Here is a 21,053-nt window from a genome sequence, read left to right as displayed (position 1 = left end):
ACTTTCAAGTCAAGCTATGTTTACTAGTTAATCCTTTTTTTCTTTTGTCTTATACTACAACCCCCTACAAATTTTGGAACCACACCCAACCTCCACAAACTTGCCAAACTTTTTAGTTTAGTTTAGTTGGTTTTTTTTTTTTTGAATGTTTTAAATAGTTTTCACCTGTTTCTTACTGATTGTTGTAGGGTTTGTTTGTTTTTTACATGTTTTAGAACTGCTTTGAGCTCTTATTATAGTCAAGTGGTATATAAACGTTGTGGAATAAAAAATAAACGAACCAGTTGAGGCTGGCTTTTGGTGATTAAGGTTAAGCTTGGAGGGGGGACTGTTGGTGTTCTTTTAATGTGATATTCACAGTTCTGTAAGTCTCAGGAACGAGTTAAAAGTTAAATAACTTAAATACACTTGCAGATAAGAACTGTGTCCCTGTTTGACATGGCTCATGATGAAAATGAAATGGGAAGACAGTTATAGAACTATTGATGTAGAGCTCCTAAACGTATTTTAGGATAAATAAATATCTTTATTACGGTCAAAGACCAGAAAACAGATAATAACAATCCATAATCGGATATAGCATTAAAGGTTGAACTGTATAACAAAAGTACAATCCAATTCATAAAATTGATACTTACTTTTAGACTTAAAATTAAGATTATTATTTTTTTAAATTTTAGATTAATGGATCTTTACCACCTATTAACATTCCTTCTAAAGATAAGGTTCGAGTCTCAGTCACAGTTCTTTGCTGACATCACCATTCGTCTTACTCTTGTGGCAATATAGCAAAATTTTGCAACGATCCTAGTGGTCTCCAAATCTTTATCCACTAGGAGGTGTCTGGTGTAAGCTTCCTCAGAGCGGCCGGGCAATTTCCCCAGCAACGGTTCTATCAGTTCTTTCCTTGAGTCATGATACAATGGGCAGTATAAAAGAACGTGCCCTATGGATTCTAAATTTTGTATAGTTAAGTTTTTAACTCTATCTTCCTTTTATAGATAGATAGATACAGGACCCAGGTGGCGCTGTGGGTTAAACCACAGAACCTAGGGCTTGCTGATCAGAAGGTCAGCGGTTCGAATCCCTGCCACGGGGTGAGCTCCCGTTGCTTGGTCCCAGCTCCTGCCCACCTAGCAGTTCGAAAGCACGTCAAAGTGCAAGTAGGCGTTTCCATGCGCTGCTCTGGTTCGCCAGAAGCGGCTTTGTCATGCTGGCCACATGACCCGGAAGCTGTCTGCAGACAAACGCCGGCTCCCTCGGCCTATAGAGCGAGATGAGCGCCACAACCCCAGAGTCGGACACGACTGGACCTGATGGTCAGGGGTCCCTTTACCTTTACCTTGTATTTTATTGCTATGGCCAGTGGCTGGTGCAGATATTCTTCTGATTCACTTGCAGAAGTAACGTCCATATCGAAAGCGCCAGAGAAACAAATTGAGGGGTTTGAAATTAAATTTTGGGGAAATGGCAGAATGGCGATGAAGGGGCCGTATGTGAGTGCCTTCAGGGAACCAGAGAAATCTTAGTAATAGAACTTCTACCATTTCTTTTCGCCCCACTAGAAGAGCGAGTGGTTCCCATAGAAGTGTGCCGTTCCAAGCTGTCCAAATATTTGCAGGGAATCGTTTTCCGCTGTGACAAGTGTACCTTCACGTGTTCCAGCGACGAAAGCCTACAGCAGCACATAGAGAAGCACAACGAGCTGAGACCTTACAAATGCCAACTCTGCTACTATGAGACCAAGCACACGGACGAGCTGGATGCTCACCTTCGAGATGAGCATAAGGTGAGTTTTTGGGCGCCATCTGCGCCCATGGATGAACATGCTATGCAGCAGACACAGCAACGGGTGGTCCAACACCTTCTTAAAGAAATGTTTCCGCAACACAATTGTGCACTTCACTGCTGTAGGAAACAGTGCTGACCGCTAGCTTCTTGATAAGACAAATCTGCCCGTGGTTATCATCATCGTCATCATTTTTAATTTGTATACCGTCTTTCTGTCTTACAATACTCAAGGCGGTTTACAAGATGAAGAAACAAAAAGTGTAGATCTTACAACAATCTAATGCGATACAAAAATGTGATAATGAAACAACACTTTTAAAATAAGCAACCTACATCAAAAAGTAACATTCAACAATTATTAGAATAGTATAAAATAATAATATCAATATATAAAAGTTAAACAGAAATCCACTCAACAATTACAATAAATAATTTCTAAACTATAATCAATAAAACAACAGTAAAACACAGTACATAAAATGATACAATACAAATTGAGAAGCAGAGGCTAGAGGGTGGGGCAAGGCAGGTGGAAAGAGGCCTTGCCTGATGGAGTCTCTCCCCTCACCATTATCGGCGATTGCAAGTGGAACCTGCAGCAATATACTCTCATTCAGGGTCCCAGCCATTCTATTCTGTTCCCCTCCTCCAGCTTTCCATTCCGGTTTGTGGACACACAGCACCTTCAACAATGCACGTGTTGTTGTGGTTCTTCCATTTTCCGCATGTTGAGATGGACGGCGTTACATTTTCACTGCCCTGGCTCAAGCTTATTTAATTTGTGTTCTCTCAGCACGCACCTAACCCAAAGGATTCACAACAATTTGGCTGGAGGGCAAACATATAGCTTGCGTGTCCATGGCAAAGCTTTTCCACTGACGATACAGCAGTTATTAATGTGAGAATACGTACATGAATTGATGCAGAAGCTGTTTTGCAATTGGCTGAATATGTACTTTATTCACGTGCAGCTCTGGTGTGATGGTGAGATACAATATCAAATTAACAGCATGTGTACTGCTCATTTTAAAAGTTTGGGGAGTCTGAAGTACCGGTAGTCTCTTCTTCCACCCTCCACCAATTGACAGGGAGCGGGTGGCGCTGTGGTCTAAACCACTGAGCCTCTTGGGCTTGCCAATCAGAAGGTCGGTGGTTTGAATCCCCATGACGGGGTGAGGTCCCTTTGCTTTGTCCCAGCTCCTGCCAATCTAGCAGTTCGAAAGCATACCAGCACGAGTAGATAAATAGGTGCTGTGGCGGGAAGGGAAACAGTGTTTCTGTCATGGTGTCCCGTTGCACCAGAAGCAGTTTAGACATGCTGGCTCCCTTGGCCTGAAAGCAGAGATGAGTGCCGTACCCCATAGTCGCCTTTGACTGGGCTTAACCATCCAGGGGTCCTTTACTTTTACCTACCCCTTCTCCCATCCTCCACCAATTGATCCTTTTTGGATGGCTAGCCATGCTTAAGGATGCCCTCCCCTGCCTCACTTCCTCTTATGTCCTGCCGCCTTCCAGCCCTTTTTCAAGAGCTAGCATTATCCCGCAGGTGTAAAGAATCCAAAACTTGCAAGATTTCTCCCTTTATAACTGCAGGAGCAGCTTGCCACGATGCTAGGCTACAGTCATATCGGGATGGGAGTCATCAATAGGAGTCACCACCCAGGAAGCCTCTTCATCATGCACAGTATAGATGCATTTTAAAAATCACTTCTGGGAAGATGTAAGCAGGCACCCTGTTAATTCTCCCAGGAGAGGGAATGCCAAGGCACATGCCCCATTCTTGCTCTGCCCTATAGAACTCAAATCAGTGCTGACCTCCTTCTACCTCTCTCCTTACGTGGCTTTTGGTAGTGCCCCTTCCCGCCCTTGAATGCTTTTGGGTGCTTGTGGGCTTGCCACCATCTCCGAAGACAGAGACCAAAGTGAGCCCTGACATCAAAAAGCCATCTCTCTTTGGTATGTCTCAAACCATTGCTTTGCTCGCGTGGGAATTATTTATCATCAAAACATTTTGAGAGCCCCTGTTGTGTGAAAGAATGTTGGTATATGGGGAAATCTGAGGCATGCACAGTGTGTAGACCGGGAAATCGTAATAGATGAGATTGCGCGACATTGTTTTCTTTCCCCCAAAGGTGAGCCGCAATTTTGAGCTGGTTGGACGGGTTAACTTAGATCAGTTGGAACAGATGAAGGAAAAAGAGGAGAGTTCCAGCAGCGATGAGGAAGAAAAGGAAGAGGAGATGAGCCCCAAGAGTGAAGCGAGAGGTCAGTATAATTGTCTTGTCTCTGATACCAAGCACATTGCTGGGGCTGGCTACCCTCAGAAAGCAACATTTTTTTATCTCGCCTGCATTTCCCCCCATGAACCAAGACACACAAATGCTAAAGGAGGGGGAAGAGGGAGAAATTGGTCTGGTTCACATATAACACTAAGCATAAGCTTTGGTTTATTGGATCATTACTTTGGTTTATGTGCAAACTGTGCCCAAAGGCTTCGTTATGGTTTGTTCACATCTAGCAAACCATGGTCTGAAGGCATGACTTGTGGATGGCCTGTGAACCTTGGGTTTGTTGTAATGTTGACTTGATAGGCATGCCTATCTTTAACCATGATTTGTTTGGCCACTGCGTTCCAGGAGCACCCTAAGTTACAAAAGCAGGAGGCACTGCCAGCTGGAAAAGAAACAAAGCTTTGAAGAACCAAGTCATAGGTTATTTGATTATCTTAGGTTTACCTTGTTTCTTAAACCATAGATTAAGCAAGCCATGGCTTAGTGTTATGTGTGAACCAGGCCATTGTCTAGCCACTGTATTTCCGGGAATGGCCACTCCTTGTCTCCAGGAAACATTCAATCAGCTGCCAGATAAGGGAGAAACCATTGGTGCACAAGCAAAAAAATCATAATAGCTGTTGAGTGGTTTGGGGGTATTTTTTTGCAATGTCCATATGAAATGAATAGTCGACCATTCACCTTTATTATAGTTTAGGTTCATAATCTCTTCACCTAATTCAGATTTTTCAACTAATATGAAAATATGAAGATGGCTAGACCATGGCTAATGCACAACCACAAAATTGTATACAATATATAATTGTATATTTGTACTGCAATGCCAGCACCAGCACAGCCAGGCATCCCATCATTTTTCTTGCCTCGGTGTTAGTGCAAAAATGATTATCTGTTTGAAACGACTGGGCTGGGTATGAGAATAGGGACAAAGGTGGCTGGGCGGTTTAAATGGCAGTTGCATTCTGTCAAAATGTAGTTGTAGCAGTGAGGCTTCTGTAATATAAATTCAGACACAATGGAATGAAAACTGGTGAGTTCTAGCGGTGAATCCCGTTGGACAAGAGCCATCATGGCCTGAAGAAGGGGTAGAGGGGATTCCACCAACATTTGAAGTGACTGGCTGGAGAGAGACCGTTTGGAAATAAAAGGCTGGTCTCAAACTCCAGAAGTCAAGGGAGATTCCATCAGTCGTGTGTCAAGTAGAGTTTTACTGTGTCAGAGAGTATGTTGAAGAAGAGAGCAGAAGAAGGAAGAGCTGGAAGCTGGAGCCAGGCAGAGGACATTGAGGCTTAATGGTTTGGAAGGCCTATGAGAAGCCCAGAGCTAAAATCACTGGCTAGCGCTAAAAAGTCGTATCGGGAAGAGTGTGTGTCACAAGTGGCAGCCTTTGAGAGAGCTGTGCAGCTAAGAGTCAGTGGGGTTGCTGGACCAGGGTGACAGCAGAAGGCCTTTCAGAAGTCTCTGAGGGACCCAAGAGGCATCCAAACAGTTGGTGTTTGGAGTTAATAATGCGTAGCTTGGAAGTTCAGCTGACCACTGAAACACAGTTGGAGAAGCACACTTGACACTGGATATAATTACATCGAGACTCTTGAGTTTGCAAAATAAGAAAGCTAAATTTCATACTTCATATGAAAGGTCCTAGTTCTATCTAACAAAGGTGGAGATACAAAGAGTTGTGCTTCCTGTTTGTTCTCAGCAGGAGAGATGTCTCCTCTCCCAAGGTTAAGGATGCGGGAGAAGGAAGTAGAATAGAATAGAATTTTATTTACGGCCATAGGCCCGTACAAGTAAAACACATAGATAACAACTTGTGCAAGTGAGAACAACAGTCGCTAAAACACCACAGTAACAATAAAATACAATAAAATAGAATGGCATACTAAGCCTTAGCTAGCTTGTAGTGCTCCTTGGCGTCGCTTTTGGGTAAGGACAGCGACCAGGAACCTTGCCACTTTCAGGGTCGTATGAGCGTCCTTATCCTGCAAGATTTTTGCGAGGTGGAATTCTGGTGGGGTGCCCTCTAGTTTCTGTATGATTGATCCCAGCAAATTTGCCCGTAGCACGTTGAAGAAGGGGCAAGCGAACATAATGTGCTGGAGAGACTCCAGTGTCTCCTTATCACATTCGCACATGGCGGAGGCTTGGCCCTTTGAGAATCTATGTCTCAGGACGTTAGAGGGAAAAACATTGAACCTCGCTTTGGTGAAGGCCAGTCTATGGACAACAGTCGAGAGGGAGGAGAGGTATGATGGAACACAGTAAGTTAAGGTGATACCGATGTTCTGGGGCGAACAAACACCTCCCCCCAGCATATAATTTCGCTGTAGATCGATGTCATCCAGTCTTTGGCGGATCAGTCTTTGAGCAGTAATTTGATCTAATTTAAGGGAATCTGAAGGAGAGATTCCATAACTCAGGAGTTTAGCATGGATTCTACTAGTCCAAAGGCTAGAGAATTCATCTCGCCATAAGCATTGGACAAGGTAGTGGCTTGGTAATCTATGCCACAATGTTAACCAATAATTGAAGACTTGCTTCCACAGGCAAGTTTCTAAGGATGCAATCTTCAATTCTAGGCGAATGGCTGCATTGCTTACACACAGGGGGAGCATAAGGAGCCGGCGTAGGAATTGATTTTGCAGCGTCTCAAGAGGGGCAAGGTCTGCCATCGCAGCCCAAAGCGGGGCAGCATAAGCAAGCACGGCTACCACTTTTGTCTTGAACACCTTTAGGGCCGAGGGAACATGCAAAGCTCCATCCGAGAAAAAGAATCGGAGGAGCGCGTACGATAGAGTTTTGGCCTTGTTAAGTAGGTGTTGAATTTGAGCTTTCCACCCCAAATTGTATTGAAAAACAACTCCTAGGTATTGGAATTTTAGAACTTGCTGTATTTTTGCTCCGCCAAGCTTCCATTTGTATAATCTCCGACTTCTGGAGAAAATCAGAATCTTGGATTTAGCATGATTAATAGTTAATTGGTTGAGTTGACAATACGTGGCAAAGATCTTCAAGGCCCTGGTTAGTCCAACACGTGAGTAGGATAGAATTACCGCATCGTCCGCATATAGAAGGAGTGAGCAGCGGTAGTCCGCTAGTCTAGGCGCGTGTGTACTTGGAGATGAATTAACTAGGGGTGCTCGCATGTCGCTGATGAATAGGCTAAATAGACAGGGAGCCAATATACATCCTTGGCAAACTCCCTTGTTTATTGGTATCGAATTTGTGAGGTCGCCCGCAGGAGTAAGTCTCACTCTGGCAAAGGTACCTTCGTGGAGCTGATTTATAAGCCATAAGAGTCTTCTATCAATACCCTGTTTCGCAAGTTTCTCCCATAGGATATTCCTAGGTACACTGTCAAAGGCTGCCTTTAAGTCTAAAAAAGCGGCACAGAGGTATCCCCGGGGAGGGGAGGAGTACTTCCGTGCAAGATGATAAAGAACTATCGCATGGTCGGTTGTGGAGCGTTTAGTTCTAAACCCTGCTTGTTCATGGCCAATCTGATTAGTCTCATCTACCCATCGCAATAGTTTAGTCAGCAAGAAGCGGGCATAAATTTTCCCTATGATTGAAAGGAGGCTGATGTTACGGTAGTTTTCCGGCTCTGTTGGAGGTCCTTTTTATGAATTGGTACTATAATGGCCTCCTTCCATATTTTGGGGATAAGGCCGGAAGCGTTGATTGCATCAAAGGTTTTGGCCAAGATGCCAGCCCACCATTTTGGGTGTAGTTTAATGGCCTCAGCAGGGATCAGATCGGACCCTGGGGCTTTACCCGGTTTAAGCTGAGCTATTAGCTAGGCTATTTCATCAGAATCAGTGGGAGGCCAAATAGGTATGTGGGTAAACAGATGCATCAGGTGGGCAGAGGGAGCATCTGCCTGTGAGAAGCATTTCTTCAGGAACAATTCCCATGTCGGTGCAGGGATAACTGCCCTTGGGTATTTCCTCGCCCTTCTGTTGATCAAGGACCAGAATTCCCTGGATCTGTGCGGTTTTGAAGCAGTAATCAAAGCCTGCCAGCGCTTCTGTTGCCACTCACGTTTGGCCATTTTCTGTGTGCGTTTGTAAGCTAGCTTAGCTTGTGCATAACTAGCTGGCAGGGTAGATGCACCAGAGATCTTATATGCATTATATATGTAACGAAGACGCTGTCTTGCTTGTTTGCACTGAGAATTATACCAGGGGGCACCGTGAATATATTCATTTCGGTTTATTTGGGGTGGTAACCTGAAGAAGGCCGTGAGATCAATCGTAAGATGATGGAAGCATCTCAGCACTATGCTATGCTCATCTAAGGCAGAGCCTGTGTTGAGATGGAGCCCACAAATCTCTTTTTGAAAGAATTCCTGATACCTTTGAGCTTGGGCCTCCGACCATTTGATTCCTCTTACTTGGAGAGTTGCGTTGGTTACCATCTGGGTCGCATGACTCTGAGCCTCCGACTGCCAGTTCAGGGAAAGCTTGGCTACAAGGGGAAGATGATCACTAGATTGTACATTCTCGATCTTAAAGGCGGAAATGCACTTAAGTAGATCCCTGGAAACCAAAAGGTAATCGAGGACACTGTTTGATTTAACGCCCAGGTGGGTAAAATCCCCTGGAATGTCAGGGAGGCATGTGCCATTTAAGGGGACTAGATTTAAACGGATGGCCATTTGATAGAGTAGTACTCCAGCCTCATTTACTCTATGGTCTTTAGAAGTTCTCCTCATGATATGCTCCTGATCATAATTATCAAGGTTTGGAGTAACCCACCATTTGGCTTTAGTCAGCGAGTCCCAGTTTGCTGCTGTGCGGGCGTTAAAGTCACCGCCTATTATGGCCGGGGTATTAGGAAACTTAACATAGCATGAGAGCAAATGCTCTTCTAGCGAGTCCCATTTAGAGCCAAGTAGGAAATGAGGTCAGCAGTCTTGAGAGTATCAGTCTAACACTGAAGGAAGATCAGTAGTTGGCACAAGAAATACAGTCTAGGAAGACCGTTGGTTCCTCTCTGCCCTCTTCCCATGCAGATATGTCAGCCTACAGTGCAAGTTGTGTTGCATCCCAACATTTTCAACAAGAAAAGTCTTAAACCACCAGATGAGGGGGAAATGTTGAACTCCAATCATCTAAAGGCTGTAACCACGACTATTCGTGTCCACTAACATTTTCAGTTGCCTTTTCACACCTGACCTCCACTACAACCAAATTCGGGATTAGGGAGAGAGTAGGACAAAGAAGGGCAAATTGTGCCGATTGTCTAATACATGCTTATTAGAGTAAATGTATGCAAATATGCCCACTCGAAATGAATTCATTTTCAGCAACTGCAGGCAGTTCCTCTCCCTTTCCTTCCTCGTGTTGCGGCAAATTTATTCTGTTTCAGGACCAAACTGTGAGATACTTATGTGGATAAAGATCAGCATTCTGCAAAAGATGCTTTTAACATCAAGAGGACAAAAAACCCAAAAAAACAACTAAAGTCGTGTACACTCCTTGATAGAGGGTTTTAACAATCAACGCATGAGAAAAAGCTTTTGGGAAGAAAGTGACAATATCTCTTCTTAACACTGAAACTGCCCAGATAAATAAGGGCAGGCTCTTGTGTGTATGTGTGTGAGAGAGATTTTCAGTAGCTTAAGTTAGCTCATAAGCTGTGTACATTATAATAAAACGTGGAAATGAGGCAAGCGGAGATCAGCAGTAAATGAAGCAAAATCCCTATTTCTTTCATTATGTGCTTTGAGAGGACTCCGGGAAGGCAAAGGCATTGGCATTCTGTTGTTTTCTTGCTCAAGATAATCCCCACTAAAGAATTAATGCTCGGAGCAGATGGCGCCATCTCATTTTCAGTGAAAAGAATCAAGCGAGATAGTCCAAGCAATTATTTTTAATGGCCTGTGTGGCGATCGTCTTAATTTTGTGAGAAAACGTTTCATCTTTTGTTTAGTGGCCCGGTCTCTCTTGTTCACACAGAGGGCCCGCATCTCAGCCGTGTGGAATGTCTACCGTGCCTTCAAGGTGTCGGGAGTTCTCAATTATACTTGGTGGGGCATGATCCAGCCAGAGCTTAAGCGTTTCTCTGTCGCATTGATCTGAGCACATTATTTGTTCTTTCCGGCTGAAAATCAACGAGACTTGGAGTGTTCAAACTTTGGCTGGATCAGGCCTCCAGTTGTGATTGGCAGGGCATACCCAGACTAAATTAAACACTTTGTTGGGTCTTACCCTGTACAAGGGACGTCCTTTGTATAGGAGGAATGGCTGCAGTCCATGTCTGATTGGAGCCAGTGGCAAAACGTACGTTTGTTTCAGTGAGCCTGGACAGCATTGTAAATGTCCGGTGAGCAAGGCAGCAAATGCTGGCAAGCTGCTGCTTCCTTTCAGATTGCCTGTTGCCTATATTTTCACAAGACACCTTTGGTGGGTGGGGAAGAGAAGGTTAAACCCAGTTCTAAGACTACACTTTTTACTAATTCTAACCCCCTAAAGAACCTATGGGGGAAAAACAAAAATTTTGTGAGAGCTGCTTCAGACATTATAACAGCGTTAAGAGATTTTTTGGGGGAAATGCCTGTATCTCATATTCTCTGGATCTCCGTTTGAGGTGAAATAGTTTTTTTTCTCAGCTCTACATTAGCTTTCTGGCAAGAAATGATCTGTATCTGGTATCTGAAGAAGTGTGCATGCACATGAAAGCTCATACCAAGAACAAACTTTGTTGGTCTCTAAGGTGCTACTGGAAGGAATTGTTTTATTTTTTATTTTGTTCTGTACAAGACAGCGAGGCAAAGGAACAAGGGGTGCCGAGCACTTGCATTTCCTAACACTTGCATTTCCTGTATTCTTCACATCATTGTAATGTTTAATGCTATTCTTGGAGTGCTGAGAATTCTGTGTTAAGAGATCTTTAGTCTCCTTACATAACCAAAAGGGCTTCTTGGGGACAAGCATATAACAGTTCAAGCAGTTCAGCTCAGGAATTGACATCTTGCCTTTGCACCTATAATTGTTTTAAAGGGTGTTAAACAGAAAGATAATTTACAATGAAGGTGAAAATAAGAGATGAATAACTAATCAATTACATTGGGTGGGTGTGGGTGGGTGGGGGAATAAATCTGAAAGTTAGCACATGAAGCAAAATCTTTTAGTCAAATGTTATTATTTCTTAGTTTGGCCACTTCATATATGCCTAAATGAGCACTGTTGAGTGTCCATCTTCCTTACTCAATCCAGATTTGCACATGCCTTAGGGTACATCTAGGATACTGGCTTTCTCATCTCGGCTTCCTTTTTAAGAGGTCTTGTTTACATTCTCTTGGGCTTCAAGAGAAACTTCATTTTCTGCTTCCTTAAGAGAAACATGAGCTTAACATATGCATTATTTCCTTCTAGGGTCCATGAGGTTCTCAGAGAATGGACCACCAGAAAAACGTTTCCCCTGTGAATTTTGTGGCCGGACGTTTGCAGAGGGCTCAGAGTGGGAACGGCACGTGCTGAGGCACGGCATGTAAGTTGGTCTAAGTCTCTCTGCTTTTAACACATTGGTTGGCACATAGGAAGGTGCCGTATACCAGCCTGGATAGCTCAGTTGGTTAGAGTGCTGTGCTGATAATGCCAAGATTGCAGGTTCAATCCCCTTATGGGACAACGGCATATTCCTGCATTGCAGGGAGTTGGACTAGACAATCCTCAGAGTCGCTTTCAACTCTACAATTCTGTGAGTCTAAACCAGTCTGCTGGTCCATCTAGTTCAGTGTTTTCTACACTGACTGACAGAACCTCTCCTGGGTTTTTGACATGGGTTTCTCTCCCAGCCGAACTTGGTGGCTGTCAGGAGTTGGGAGTCTTAACAACATAAAGTTTCCCCCATCCTTCCCTTAAAGCCTAACAAATTGGCTGTGGCGTAAACTTTCATGATTTGGAACCCACTTCATTCCATGTCGTCAGGTAAATGGGACCTTGCAACCATCATTGAAGGCCCTTTTTCATGTGCCGCCTCTGTGAAAAGTCCAGAGGGCGGCAACAAGAAAACAGGGCCTTTTCTGCAGTGGCTCCCCGTCTGCGGAATGCTCTCCCCAGGGAGGCTTGCCTGGCATCAGCATTAAAAGGGAGTAGGATGTTTTTAATATATTTCTCTTTCATCTTGATTTTAGTGTTTCTCTGTGAGGTTTATTGTATGTCTGTTTGGTTGCAAGTTGTTGATAAATTTAAAATAATAATAATAATAATAATAATAATAATAATAATAATAATAATAATAATGGTGTTTAGTCAGGGTGACAAAGCCCGCTGATTCTCCAGGTAGTCTCCTCCTTCTTTTCCTCCTCCTCCTTAGCTTGTTGTTAAACTTAATAACAAACCATCCCGATACAGTATAGCCTAATCCCAAAAGAAGATTTCAATGGATATACAGTGTCAATGATCCAGTCAAACATTAAGCAATTGTCTTTGGTTGGCCAATTAAATAATCTATGGCCTTTTAAACTGGGTGGGGGAGGGTATTATTTTTGTTTGTTACTTTGTTATGGGTTTTTATGTTGCAAACCGCCCTGTGATCCACAGATAGTATAGGAATTAAATAAATAGCCAATCAGAACAGTAATTTGCTGCTGTTTTGCAAAAAAAAAATGGTTCGTTCTGGAACAATGCCCGCAACCATTAAACTGCAAGCATTTTTCTCTCTTTTACAATGATTTTTATGAATTTTTCCAAATTATTACATAACTCCAATCATCCTATTATTATTATTATTATTATTATTATTATTATTATTATTATTATTTTGGTAACACATTTTCTTCTTGACTTCCCAACCCTTCTTCCCTGGTTCCCTTTTAATTCCCCCGTTAGCAGCTGCATTAAAACACAATTATATTTATTGTCTAAGCTTCCAAAGTCCTTTCTCTACATTCTTCCGTCGCTCACATCTCAAATCCTGTGTGTGATTTCATATAAGAATGATAGTTCAATAGGTGATGGCATCAATGGCCTCCGTTCTTCTAGGAAGATATCATTTTCTCCTCTTACTTTAGCAGTCAGTTTCGCCATTTCTGCATAGTCCCATCAGTTTTTGTAAGCCATCTTTCCTTAGTTGGAGTCTCTTTGTCTTTCTGTATCTGTGCGTATAAAGTTAAGCTTGCAAGCATTTCAAAATACCGCTGCCCTTCCGTTTTCCTCCAATGGATGGCCCTGGATTAATCTGAATTCGTTCAGGATAAAGGGAAGGTAAAGGGACCCCTGACCGTTAGGTCCAGTCGCGGACGACTCTAGGGTTGCGGCGCTCATCTCGCTTTATTGTCCGTTCAGGATACTTTTAGCCAGTTACGCTGCCACCGCTATTCTGTCCTGTTCCGAAATATAGGAGCTTTGCCAACAAACCACTTTAGAGACCACGTGCAAAGCATCAGAAGGAGTAACAGGCTGTTTGTGTTGGCTCAAGGCAGTGCCAGGGAACTATGGCAAAGACCCTTCGGTTTCTTTGCGGAGATAAAACTGCTTCCTTTCATCAGCCGCCGCCACTGGGGGGTATGGCTTAACGTAGAATGGATGAATGAATATTTGCATCAGCTATCGGCCGTAGCAATAAAACAACAATACGATATACAAAGAACAGAAATAAAAAGTCAATTATATAAAATACATTTTAGGGTTTTGAATCAATAGTCAAATAGTGGATCTTATTCTGATTGCCCCAGCTAAAAACCTTGCAGCCTTTGCTGTCACCTGCTCATCCTGATCTGCCAAGAGAAAGGGCACCGTGGCAGTGGTTGGGCGACCCGGAATGGACAATAAAAGAGGGGGGGGGGTAATCTCTTTCCTGAAGTCTTTATAAAGAGTGCAAGCCAGAAGGGCATGCGCCACTGATTCGGTACTGCCATCTCCACAGGGACATAAGCGTTTTTTCGTGTGGAATCTGTTGGAATTTTCCCTCAAGTACAGCCGAGGGCAATACATTCAATCTTGCGAGAGTAAAAGTGCGCCTATATTTTAGAATTGCTAGGTTATGCAGATAGGTTGCCAGAGAGTCGAAACGGGAAGGTGGAAAATAGTCATACCCTGGGCAAAATTTCCTTATTGTGGCCAAGTTGTTCTGACGCTCGATATCATTTTGGCGCTGACAAACTGGGTTACGTGGAATGCGTGTCCAAAATGCCTCACCTTCCGTTTTCTGGATTTCTAGGGCTGTGAATGAAACCAAGCGGGAGATTGGCGAAGATAGCCAGCCGAAAGAGGACGCAGAGGAGAATGTTACGGTACCACTGGCAGAAGAGATGGAAAGCAGCGCGGACATCGTGGTGGACTTTTCCCACAATAACGAAACTGCTGTCTGTATTGTTGCTGCTGCTGCTGCTGCTGCTGCTGATAAATCACTCCAAGAGAACGCGGAGGCCAAAAGCGAATGAGCACCTGGTGTGATTTCAAACAACCTACTTGAACAGTGATGGATGGGGTGGGGTGGGGAAGGGGGGGCGAGGAAGAATCAAAGCTGCTTTTAGAACTGAATGATCTATTTTCAAAGCACTGGTACCTGTGTGTGTGCGTGCGTGTGTGCGTGCGTGTGTGTGTGTGTACATATATTAATTTTATTTAATTGAGGATGACGAACTATGTGGCTCCAGTACCATCTCTGCAACTCTTCGAGATCTTGACAATGGGAAGTTTACGTTCGTTTGGACTTGAGAAGCAAACTCCCAAATATTCCTCGCATTATGCCGCCGTGCTTTGCCCTGGAGACTTCGGATTGTTTCGAGGATGGAGGAAGCGTCACGAGGATAGAAGATGTAGAGGACAACTTTTCGGCGCACAAATGTGGGCGCTTTTTTCTAGTTTTAATAAAACATATTATGCTTTTCCAGACTGACTGACTTGCTTTAGAAGAAAGAAAGAAAGAAAGAAAGAAAAACTGCTTAAAACAGTCACCTGTTTCCTAGTACCTCAGAATTAACCAAGGGAAATAAAAAAAAAAAAATACAAATCTCTGCATTTGTCTGTACTACCTGTTGTCATTGTGGTTAAATGTAGAGAGAGAGAGAAAGAAAGAGAGAGAGAGACTGCTGGGCAAGGTGGTGAATGGAAGGGGAAAAAACACAACCACAAAGTTTTAAAAGAATGGAAAACAAAATTGTGCTCAAAATCCCTGTGGGGGTTTTATTTCTTAAAATACTGTGATTTTTTTAATTATTTTAGTATAAAAAAATACAAGAGAGAGAGAGAGTTCCTAGATACCTGTCTGTGACTTGTCATCTTTTATTCCAGGTAAGCTGTTAGCGTTCAGCTATTATTTCAAAGTCATGTGACTTGACTCTGTGCCGTTCTTGTTTTGCCCCATGTCTATGTCTGCTCAGCCTGAGGGATTGCAAATACAGCACAATTAAGGGTTTTTCTTTCCCCATGTAAAATAATGTTATTCCCCCCACCCTGCTCCACCCAACCCACCCAAGAGATGGCGTTGGGAAGGAATATTAGTTATTGTGAATAGAATTGTGTCCCCACCCTTTTTTTTAGTTTTTAACATGTGGAATTAGCAGAGAAGTAACACTTTCTTTTTTAAAAAAAAAGTAGAAGAAACAAACAAAACCCCCCCGTTAAACTAAAGAACCAAACTTACAGCACAGCTATGCAGGTTGTGGACCAATCAGACGGGTCCTCATAATCATTCTGTTGCTTTTCAAATTAAGCATCTCTCACTGGTTATTATTTTGGTTATTAAGAACGGTTGCCTTTTTCCCTTTTTTTTTTGTATGTGGCGTGTCTCGTTTTGGTGCGGTGGGGGGGGAGGAGGAGGGAGGGGGGAGCTGATTTAAAAACGCGTCATTTTGAAAGCCTGAGGTGACCAATTTCTGTACTGTTGGGGACCTGGAGATCTCTTTGTGGATTTCAAGGTGAGAGTCTATAAACTAATGGTATCGCCTCCCGTTAGCTCTTCGCATGAGAAAAAAAAAACAGCGTAGCGTAAATAGGAATTTGCACACGTGGAGATGGAGATTGCGTTCCTTATTCACGCAAAAGTCTTGTGTGGACGCGAGAACGCAAGCTCGGGAACCGCGGGTGATGGTCTGATTGTGAACAAATGGGTTTCTATCCAAAAAGTAGAAAGTACTTGACTGAAACCTAGTTTTAGAAATGCATGTGTCTCATTGGGTTGTTTTGGTTTACTTTTTCTTTTTCATATTTTGTTTGGCGCTTTTTTTAAACCGGGGGGGGGGGGATGGGGGGGGTTAGGGTGGTTGGGAGACAGGAAGTTGCTGAGAAGTCAGTATCCAACAGACCTTCTCATCAGATTGATGGGGGGGGTGGAAGAATAATACTGTTGCATTTGTGGAATAAGTGCTACTCGAAAAGCATGGTGTTTTGATTTTGAGGATTCCTACTTTGTGGGGCGGGATTTTTTTTAAATCTTTTTTTTTTTTTTACTTTTTATTTGGAGGGAGGGAGAGTCATGTGGAAAACACATTGGAAGGACAAGTATAAATACACATTTTGTGTCTGAATGTTTTCTTTTTTAATTGGCCTCATTTCAAATGTATTTAAACAGTTCCATACCTGGATTGGGTGTTTTGTAATGGTTACCAAAAATGGGAAAAAAGATGAAAAAATAAAAAATAAATGATTGTGACATGCTTTTATCACTACTTTATTTTTCAAATAACATGTAAATATTGTAATCCATTGGATTTGTTTTGTTTTGTTTTTTGCTAACCTGTTAATAAATATATGGGACCATTATCCTTTTTAACAAGTCTAGAATGTCATATTTTTTTCTTGTGTTTCCCCCTCCCTTCCCAAATGTATACCTTGATATATTGTGGACACACATTTTAGATGCATTATTATAATTCTGTTGGCTGTAATGATGACCTAGGATTGAGAATAACATTTCCCCCCCATTTGTTTAATTTATACAGAGGACTTTTTTCAGAGTTTGACAGAAGGAAATAAATAGCGTAATGATAACCCACTGGCTTCAGAACTCAGTATTTCCTAATTACAATTAACTACTGCTCAGTGTTTGGTGGTACAAGGAGTGGAAGTTCTGAAATGTTGCACTGATAACTTTTTTTAAGGCAAAAGAAAACAAATAAAGACTTTTCAAAAGTGAGTGTATGTATGGTTCAATCTAAATTATCATGTTAACACCCCAGTTACTGTTATTGGCAGTTAATTGACGGAAACCTGCCACAAGATGGGCATGGGAAGGAATGCTTTGATCCAAGGCCAACCCATGATATTTTGCCACCTTACACAAAGGACAGGATACTCTCTCCCCCCCGCCCATTCCACATATTGTAGGTTGTCTAGGCTGACGGTTGAATGTTGCTTTATCCCTGGGACCTCAGGGTCACAGGCTATTCTAGGGGAATACTGCACTTCATAGTCTTCCTGAGGTAGTTGCCTCACTTTGCCCAATGGTAGGGCCGTGCTTCCACCTTCTTGGCGAAAAGGGGGTTGTTTCATAGAATCATAAGATTTGGAAAAGACCACAAGGGCCATCCTGTCCAACCCCCTGCCAAGCAGGAAACACCATCAAGGCATTCCTGGCAGATGGCTGTCAAGCCTCCGCTTAAAGACCTCCAAAGAAGGAGACTCCACCACACTCCTTGGTAGCAAATTCCACTGCCGAACAGCTCTCACTGTCATTATTTTCGTTTTTAAAATAATCCCATTCTCCTTGCAAGACCTCGAAACAGTTTAAAGCCAATAGATAAAATGGCCCTTAAACCAGGGTTTCCCCATACTTGGGCCTCCAGCTGTTTTTAGACTACAACTCCCATCTCATCCCTAGCTAGCAGGATCAGTGGTCGGGCATGATAGGAACTGTAGTCCCAAAACAGCTAGAGACCCAAGTTTAGGAAATGCTGCCTTAAACTAATGCACAAACCAGTGAAGAAATGGCCATTGAGCTCTCGCTGAGCTGAATCAGAGTAGTCGGGAGACTGCAGGGTGGGAGAGTGTAGGACGGAGGCCACGGTTGCAAACACAGAAATGGAGAGTTTCCTGCTGTAACCCTGATTTACAGAATCGCAGGGTGGCGCTGTGGGTTAAACCACAGAGCCTAGGGCTTGCTGATCAGAAGGTTGGCGGTTCAAATCTCCGCGATGGGGTGAGCTCCCGTTGCTCGGTCCCAGCTCCTGCCCACCTAGCAGTTTGAAAGCACGTCGAAAGTGCAAGTAGATAACTAGGTACCACTCCGGCAGGAAGGTAAACAGCGTTTCTGTGCACTGCTTTGGTTCGACAGAAGCGGCTTTGTCATGCTGGCCACATGACCCAGAAGCTGTACACCAGCTCCCTAGGCCAGTAACATGAGCGCCGCAACCCCAGAGTCGGACACGACTGGACCTAATGGTCAGGGGTCCCTTTACCTAGAGGTGGAAGGGACCCCCAAGGGCTTTCTAGTCCAACCTCCTGCAATTCAGGAATCTCAGCTAAAGCATCCGTGGCAGATGGCCATCCAACCTCTGCTTAGAAACTTCCAAGGAAGGAGGAGGCCTGACCCAAAGGAGAATCGAGAAGGACAGCATGCTCAGTAATGACATCTCCTTAGGGATCAGGTGAATGGCCATCTTTAAGAAGTGTGTGGGCAGCCGTACTGTTACACTTCTAAAACCTCAAAGTCCAAAGTATGTATTTATATACTATCTTTCCTCCAAGGATCACCTGGTTCCCTCCTTCACAACCACCTAGTGAGCCTGGGAGATCTATAGGGAGTGGCCCATGATCAACTGGTGATCCTCAGGGCTGAATGGAGATTTGTAGCTGGGTCTCCCAAGTCCTAGTTCAGCACTAATGCCGGAGTGGGTGAACCTGTGACCTTCCAGATCTTCTCTGGCTCTTATTTCCCATCGTCCCCAGACGCCATAGCCAGTGGTCAGGCACTGGTGGGCCACAGGTTCCCCACCCACACTCTAATGCTGTGTTTCCCGGACTTGGGTCTCCAGCTGTTTTTTGGACTACAAGGCCCATCATCCCTGGCTAGCAGAACCAGTGGTCATTGGTGATGGGAATTGTAGTAGAAAAACAGCTGGAGGGCCAGGTTTGAGAGCAGGTGTGGGGAACCCTCAGTCTTCTAGATGTTGCTGGACTACAACTCCCTCTTGGCAGCATCCAGAGCCCAGCCAGTGACCAGAGAAGATGGGATAGTGCAATAACAACAACTTCTGCCCTGTGTTGCGATTTCCCCCCTTCTGTAATGTGCAGGATTATTTAATTTGCTGTGTGCTCTGGCATGACCACATTGTGTTTCGTTCAAGCCCTTCTTTACTTCTTCATCTTTGCCAGGGTGGGTTGGGAGGCTGCAACCCACAGGACCACACCATCATCTGTTGCAGGGGATTCTACGCATTCCCCGGGAGAACTTGGCGCTATTTTATAGAGTTGTACACAATGAGCAATTTAGCCCCACGAGCCAATATTTTTCGCTCCATAAGACACACTTTTTTCCTCCTAAAAAGTAAGGGGAAATGTCTGTGCGTCTTATGGAGCAAGCCGAATTGCGGATCGTGCTCTTTTTTTATTTTTATTTTAAAAAGAGAGAAGGGGGTGTTGAAAGGAAGTTGCTGAACAGCTGTTCAGCAAGTGATGGGGAGAGAGATAAGGCTCCCTTTCCAGCCCCGCCCCCTTGTTGAACGCCCCTACAACTCCCATGATCCCTAGCTAACAGGACCAGTGGTCAGGGATGATGGGAATTGTAGTCCAAAACATTTGGAGGGCCGAAGGTTGAGGATGCCTGAAATAACATGTCGTTCCATGCACAGGCTATACTATAGCTGGAAGTGGCTCCTTCCGCCCCAGCTTTTGCAACCTAGAGGCTAAAAAGAAACCAAAACAAAGCAGGCTAAGAGATTGAGTTGTGAACTAGGAAGCTCCCGATTCAAATTATTTCTTCCCTTTATACCTCTATAGTTCCTCAAAAGAGCCCAAAGTGGTGGTGCATGCAGGCTGGATCTACACTGGTCTGCAAAAACGCTTTTAAAAACCATAATATAGCTCTCAATGCAATTTCGTATTGATGACTGATGGCTGCTCGACAGCACCCTCCGGTGTCACATTTTTATAACGTGTTTTTAACGTTTCAGCCTACCATTGAAGATTAGTCCATGGTCTCTCCCTCCAGCTTTATACTTGCAGGCAACCCTGTGATTTGGGTTAGGTTGAGAGGAAGAGGGGATTTTCTGGGTTCCCCAAGCGAGTGTCATGGCTGGGTTTCCCCCCAGAGCTCTAACCACTATGCCATATTTCAATCAAATCTCAGCTATGCCATGGTGTCTGAATATGGCGTCAGGCAAGGCACGGTCTCTCTGAAGCAGAAGCATCTGCAACGAAGAGATAACAATAAAACAATATTTTGCAGGCTTGTTTGTAAGCGTCGCTGGGATAAGGCGTGCGAAGCAGTTCGAACTCCCACCGACGCTGTATAAATGCCAAGCAGCGTTGTCCTAACTGGCTAGCTGCAAATGACATCCACAAAAGATCTTTAATGCCCAATTAGATGTGTGCCAGCTAATTACAAGAAAGTTAGACGCTTGTACATCACAGTTATTCTAGGGAAATAATCTGGGCCATTACACGCTCGGAATTCAAGGAGCAAACCATAATTACACATGGTATCAATCAAGTCAGAGGCAGAACTCTGTGTACAAGTGGCTAATTTGTTCTTGGGGAAGAGGTGATGGTTTTGATTCTCATGCAAAAGACATTTTGCAAAGAGGAGCCTTCGAGATTCTCAATTAAATAACCATAGAACAAACACGAGTAGCACAGATCTGATGACAACATTAGCAGAAATCTGATTGGGGTGGGAGCGGTGTAGAGGAGAAAGGTGCTTACACAAATGAGTCCTTCTCTGACACCCAAATTACCTCTTTTTACTGTGGTCTGCTGATTGGTTTGTGTGTGTGTGTGTGTGTCCTTGCCAAAGGGGATGAGGAGACAGGTGTGGGTTACCAAAGAAAATTGTTGTGATTAGAGATGGGAAGGCCTGGGGGGG

General features: G+C 43.8%; 1 protein-coding gene across 1 annotated transcript in view; it reads left to right on the top strand.

The window, feature by feature from the left end:
* Positions 1 to 15,044, top strand: part of ZNF462 (zinc finger protein 462) — a 144,795-nt gene extending 129,751 nt beyond the window's left edge. The window contains 4 exon segments of the mRNA XM_033173076.1: positions 1,566 to 1,789; positions 3,924 to 4,056; positions 11,462 to 11,576; positions 14,250 to 15,044. Of these exon segments, the coding sequence (XP_033028967.1) occupies positions 1,566 to 1,789; positions 3,924 to 4,056; positions 11,462 to 11,576; positions 14,250 to 14,472 (695 nt within the window). The 3' untranslated portion in view covers positions 14,473 to 15,044.
* Positions 15,045 to 21,053: the final 6,009 nt, after the last annotated feature.

This window comes from Lacerta agilis, chromosome 16 (genome assembly GCF_009819535.1).
Source record: "Lacerta agilis isolate rLacAgi1 chromosome 16, rLacAgi1.pri, whole genome shotgun sequence".
Lineage (NCBI taxonomy): Eukaryota > Metazoa > Chordata > Lepidosauria > Squamata > Lacertidae > Lacerta > Lacerta agilis.
This window is presented reverse-complemented; position numbering and strand designations above follow the sequence as displayed.